Raw genomic sequence first — 6233 nt, forward strand, 5'->3', positions numbered from 1 at the left:
AAGCGCTCTACCACTGAGCCAAAACCAGCCCCTCTCTGTCCATTTTTCAGGAGAAAAAAAAAAAACGGGGGGAGGACTTAGGGGCCAAAGTCCTAAATATTTCTCTGGAATGATATAAAGTTCTCAGGTTGAAGCAGAGATCAGTCAAACTTTCATTTTACAAGGCCAGGTGTGGTGGCACAGCAATGGCAAGGCACTAAGCAACTCAGTGAGACCCTATCTCTAAATAAAATAAAAAGTAGGGCTGGGAATGTGGCTCAGTGGTTGAGTGCCCCTGAGTTCAATCCCTGGTACCGCCCCCCCCAAAGAACCTTTCATTTTACATATGTGGAAACTAATACTCTCAAGATTAAGTAACTTTGAGGGGCTGGGGGATGTGGCTCAAGCGGTAGCACGCTCGCCTGGCATGCGTGCAGCCCAGGTTCAATCCTCAGCACCACATACAAACAAAGATGTTGTGTCTGCCAAAAAGTAAAAAAAGAAAAAAAAGAAAAAGAAAAAAGGCATGTTAGTCCCAAGGGTGTTGAATAATATTAAAAAAAAAAAAAAAAAAAAGATTAAGTAACTTTTCACCCATCCTCCACCCCTTGTCCTTCAGTCCCATCAACCTGCAGCATTGACGGTTTTGATCAGATTATACAGAAAAGAGTCAAAGTAGAATTTCTTGGTGTTTATTGGCTATATCTTCTACACCTCCCCCGCCATTAGAGCAATTTAATCACCCCTAAGAATCCCAGAAATGGGAAGAGAAGGCAGGATGAGAGAGCACAAACTAATGCTGAGTTTACAAGGTAATTGTTGTGCCACATCCTAATCCCATTTTCAACCTCTCTGGTTCCTAACAAGAGGACAGACTTATTGCCTTTCCCTAAATCTTCCTCTTTGAGGCAAGTAAATTAGAAGCCAATGACTAGGGTTTGAGGAGGTATCTGGGGAGGATTTTATCCCAGCATCCAATCAATTACCATCAGGAGAAAGATAGCCATCCAGGATCCTGCAGGGAAAACAAACAAACAAACAACAACAACAAAAAATGGGTATATAATAGGATCAGGGAACTTTGCAAGGCTGGAAAAGTTTTAAAGCTTAGATACTTCACTCTGGAGGATTAGTAATTTATTAATTTTTTTTGAGATGAGGTCTTACTATGTTGCCCATACTGGCCCTAAACTTCTGGGCTCAGGTGATCCTCCTGCCTCAGCCTCATGAGTAGTAGGGATTATAAGCAGGTGTCACTGTTTCCAAGCCAATTTGAATGTTTAACCCCTACTCTACTCTAAATCATTTCTGGACAGTCCCAGATTCTGATAAGGGATAAAGCAATAGCCCCACATTGACAACTCTGCATGTATTGCTGAAGAAACTGAGACTCAGAGAAGTTAACTGACTTCTCCTGGGTCACATAGAGTTGAGAACAAACATGATCCAAGATCAACACCTGCCAAGTCCTAAAGTGAGCTCCCAGACCTTGGTGCAGTCATAACAAACTTCATCATAGCAATCATTTTGTACCAACCTGGAGAGCTCCTGCTGCTGGAGGCTTTGGATTCTGAAACCACATAGAAACAAAGATTAAGCCTTAGGATGCTGGCTTCCTAACAGGACAAGGCCAGCACTCGCCCATCATTTCATCAGGATTGGGCAAAGAGGCTGGCACTTTCTTGAGGCTAGGACTCAAAAGATGATACTTCTAATGAGAATGGATTTAATAAAGAGAGGGGCTTTCCCGTGAGGGTTCGAGCTTTACAGGACCGTAATGGAATAGAAAGAAGTGAGAGTGTTCCAGACTAGCAAGTAAGATTGAAAACACACAGCCTAGCAGGAGAGACAGTCCAAGAGAAGATTGACAGGGAAGGAGACAATGGGAGGAAGCAGAGAAGGCTCCGACTTGAAGTTCAATAAATGAGGAGAGGACCCAGCAAATGGAGGGGACCTTTTTGGAATGGAGATCCCAGGAGGATGTGGACTCGCAGAGGATGGACTCGGGGAGGAGACTTGGTTTGGGGAAGATCATGTGGACAAGAAGGCAAGAGGGGGCTCAGTGAAGGGTCGGAGGACTCAGCAGGTGAGTTGGAAGCTCTGGAAGAGGAGCCAGGGAGGCCGGCAAATGATAGATCCAGATACCCGTTATTCGGAGAGGCCCGAACACTATCCAGCTGCCGCCGCTCTCCAAGTCCTCTTGCGATTGGATCTCCCTGGGCGAATTCCTCGCAGAAGGGTTCCTTGTCCTGCAGGTCTGTGGGCGACACAAGACTAGGTGTAGTGAGGACGGGCAGGCTTGGACTTCACCTAGGACCCGCAGAAAGCCGGGTCCCTGCCCCGCCCCCAAATGAGCTTACCAACCGACAAAGACTTATGTCTTCAAGCCCCGCCCCTGGCCTGATAGGCCAATCCCCAGCCCCACAAGCGCCCAGGCCCCGCCCAGGCCCCGCCCCCAAGAGCACGCCGTTGCTACACCTGGCTTCTCCGCGCGCTAGGGCAGAAATGCCGGGCGGGCGCGGGCGTGGGCGCAGCGGGTGCGCAGGAACGCAAGGGACTACCCGCTCACCGGTCGGCACTGGCGTTCCACCTTCTTGTCACACAGGGTCACTCGGGCGTGCAGGTAGAGCGTATCGCTATTTAAGAAGCGGAACAGTTTGAAGGCCAGCGTCACCTGGAGAGAGGCCCCGTTGTCGGGTAGACGGTGGAGCAGCCGGCTGGGGACTGGGCAGCTGTGGGAAGAGGCAGTAGCACCAACTGGTTAGCATCCTGGCTGGGGGCCGACGGTGCGGATGCACCAACGATGATTTCCTTCTATTTACTCGCCTTGTGTAAATTCAGGTGCTGGATCTCGTGCTGAGAACTTTACATGGATTATTTTCGTTTCATCCTCACACCAATTCTAGGAGGAAGGCCATACTTTTGCCACCCTTTCTTTTTTGATGATAAGGAAACTGAAGCTAAGGGAAGTCAAGTAGATTATCTGAGGTTCTAAGGGTAACAGCCTGGCTCCAGCATCGGCCCATACCCTTAATCAGTAGGTTATATTTCCTCCTAACAAAGTAGGAATTGTGGGTTGGTGATGTAACCCAGTAGAGCACTGGCCTAGCATGCTGGACACAGTAAAGTGCAAAATAAAAATAAATAAAATTAGTAATAATTCAAAGCTGGGATAAATTCATCGGTGCTGTGTTTCATGACTCGTTCACAAAGATTGTTTGGAGAAATGATTCAGACAATGAGTGATTCCCTGTGCTCTCTGAAAACTTAATATTAGTAGTCAGGAATCTCATCTCTTCCTAGACCGTTGAGAATAAGGACTTGGCCTTACTATCTCTGTGTCCTTAAACATTAGCAAAGTCTGTCACTTAAACAATTTGTGTGAACTGAGCCTTAATTTCTCCATCTATAAGATGGGAATGAAAAAATAACTGTCATAGAGTGCATTGAGAGGCTTAAATTAGTTAATATGTGAAGATATTAAAACTGGATTGCAGGGGTAACTACTATGTCAGTATTAGTTATCATTAGCTATTATTTGCAATGCATGTCCAACATTTAAAATGTACCACTCTGAGCTATTAGAATTATTTTTTGGTTTTTCATCTTGTATTTGTAGGATCTCAATAACTGAAGAAAAATAAATGAATGTCATTTATTGGATGTGCATCCTTTTTTTTTTTTTTTTTTTGGTACCAGTGGTTGAACTCAAGGACGATCAACCACTGAGCCACACCCCCAGCCTTATTTTGTATTTGAGAGACAGGGTCTCAATGAGTTGCTAAGTGCCTTGCCATTGCTGAGGTTGGCTTTGAACTCTCAATCCTCCTATTTCAGCCTCCCAAGCTGCTGGGAATACAGGTGTGCCCTACCATATCCTGCAGGATGTGAAGTCTTGAAGAGGTTTTAATCTCCCTGAGCCTTAATTTACTCATTTGCAAAATGGTAATGATAATGCATTCTAATGTATTCGTTCAATAAACATTCACCTAGTGCTTACTTTCTCCCCATGTTTGCAATACCAGGCATACAGAGAAGAATGACACAATCTGTGCTCATGGGTACAAAAGCACCCAATATAAGCCACAGTCTTAAGAGCTGGTCTGGTACTGGTAGGAGGTTACTGGGGCTTGAGAGACACTTACCTCTCATTCACAAAGTGGTAGGTCGCCTTAACGACCTTTTTGTTGGAGATGTTGGTGCTGACAAAGACCTCATTGACCACCAGAACAAATCTGTTGGGATCACTGCTTGTGGCATTGAGAACAATGTAGAGGGGTGTGCCAAGGTGAGCTGTTCTGTTCTTGAGTGGAGCTGAGAGCTGAATGTCTGTAAAGATGCTCAGGAAGATGATAGTTTCCCCAGTACTGGGAAAGTGGATGGTCCTATATCCAAAAAGGGACAAGAGTGAGAATCTCACCATGAAACCTCAGAGGGAAGGACACTCTCACCTTCTGTCTCACCCAAAGTCACTAAGCTCTGGTAAACCATAGAGAATAAGGAGAGGAGCAAACCTGCTCACCTTCTCCTGAACTGCCTAAAAATGAGGTGCCGCCTAATAGATCCCCACTCAGGACCCTTGAAGCCACCCAACCCCACAGTAGTTTACATAAGCATCCCATAACGCATTGCTTCATAGAAGCATCTTTTTTCTCTAATGCTTTGAGTCGCCATCTAAGAAGTTCTTATGTCTAGCGGGTAGACACAGGGAGTCCAATATCTGAGGTGTTGACTTTTTGACTTGATTAGAGGTAGCACTGAGAACTCAGGAGCCTCCCAGGGACTAGAGAGATAGGCAGCTGACAGGGGAAAACTCACGGGATGGAGTCCACCACTTCAGGGAGAGTCTGGCTGATGTTCACCACCAGAGGGTAAGCGCAGCTGAAGCTGAAGAGCATTGTGGACTCCGTAGGTTTGGAGCCTGAAAGAACCTGCCTAAGCTGCACCTTCAGAGAATACAGGGCGTGGCTGTTGTTGGTCTAGAAAAGACAGGGAGGTGGCCATTATCCTCAGATCTCTAGGGGAAACACCTTCCATCCTCAGTGGCTGCAAGGTATTTGTTTAAATAAAATTAACAGCTAAAGTTCACTGAGGCTGAGCTGTATGTCAGGTATTGTGATTTCACCACAACTCTGAGGAGAGTTCTATTATTGGTCTCTTTTTCTTTTCTTTCTTTCTTTTTTTTTTTTGGACTGGAGATTGAACCCAGGAGCTATTTACTAGTAAGCTACCTCCCAGTTCTTTTCATTTTTTTATTTTGAGACAGGTTCTCACTAGGTTATTGAGGGTCTGCTAAATTGCTTAAGCTAGCCTCGAACTTGTGATACTCTTGCCTTGGCTTCCCAAATTGCTGGGATTACAGATATACACCACTGCATCCAGCTTATTAGTCCCATTTTACAGAAGAGCAAATTTTAAGGCCTGGAAAGGTTAAAAAAAACTTGCCCAAAGCAAGTAACAAAGCCTAAAACCAGGAACCACTTTTCTGATACCAAAGCCCCTGATCTTAATCTCTGGTTCTCAAATTTCAGTGTGCATTTTAGAGTTCTTTGGGAAAAATAGGAAAGACAATAGAATATATCTAACATAATTTTCCTATGTACACATGAAACACCTAAATGAATCCTACCATCATGCCCACCCACAAGAATGGGGTCCTAATTAGAATCAGATATACCCCATGCTTGTATGACTTTATCAAAATGGATTCTGCTGTCATATAAAACTAAGAAGAACCAATGGAAAAAAGAATATGACCAATGGATGTATTAAACTAAAAGGATATATCTAAATGGGTGTGTGAATATATAAATTAAAAGTAATTTTACACTTGATGATTCTCTTGGCTGGACGTGGTTTTACATGCCCAGAATCCCAGCTACTTGGGAGGCCGAGGCTTGAGGGTCTCAAGTTCAAGGCCAGCCTGAGGAACTTAGCAAGACCCTATCTCAAAATAAAAAGAGCTGGGGATACAGCTCAGTAGTAGAGCTTTACTTAGCATGTGTGAGGCCCTGGATTAAAACCACAGTACCACAGGGGGAGAGAAAAAAAAGACTCACTGGGGTATTTGTTAAAAATGCCAACTCCTGCCCTTATCCCAAGCATCTCACACATGCTAGGCAAGTACTCTACCGCTGAATTACAGCCCCAACCCTTATGCAATATTTTTAAAGAAAAGAGGTAGCATCATTTTTGAGCTCATAGGAATACAAGCTAACTCTGTGAATCACTAGCTATACGATTTTGGGAAAACC

At 44.7% G+C, this 6233-nt stretch overlaps 1 protein-coding gene across 1 annotated transcript in view; it reads right to left on the minus strand.

The window, feature by feature from the left end:
* Window positions 1-941: 941 nt before the first annotated feature.
* LOC143404524 (uromodulin-like) overlaps window positions 942-6233 on the minus strand; it is a 10634-nt gene continuing 5342 nt past the window's right edge. Inside the window, exons 3-8 of the mRNA XM_076862631.1 lie at window positions 4798-4958; window positions 4125-4364; window positions 2549-2711; window positions 2125-2236; window positions 1517-1549; window positions 942-994 (exon numbers count right to left, since the gene is read on the minus strand). Of these exons, the coding sequence (XP_076718746.1) occupies window positions 942-994; window positions 1517-1549; window positions 2125-2236; window positions 2549-2711; window positions 4125-4364; window positions 4798-4958 (762 nt within the window). The remainder of the gene's footprint in view (window positions 995-1516; window positions 1550-2124; window positions 2237-2548; window positions 2712-4124; window positions 4365-4797; window positions 4959-6233) is intronic.

This window comes from Callospermophilus lateralis, chromosome 7 (genome assembly GCF_048772815.1).
Source record: "Callospermophilus lateralis isolate mCalLat2 chromosome 7, mCalLat2.hap1, whole genome shotgun sequence".
Lineage (NCBI taxonomy): Eukaryota > Metazoa > Chordata > Mammalia > Rodentia > Sciuridae > Callospermophilus > Callospermophilus lateralis.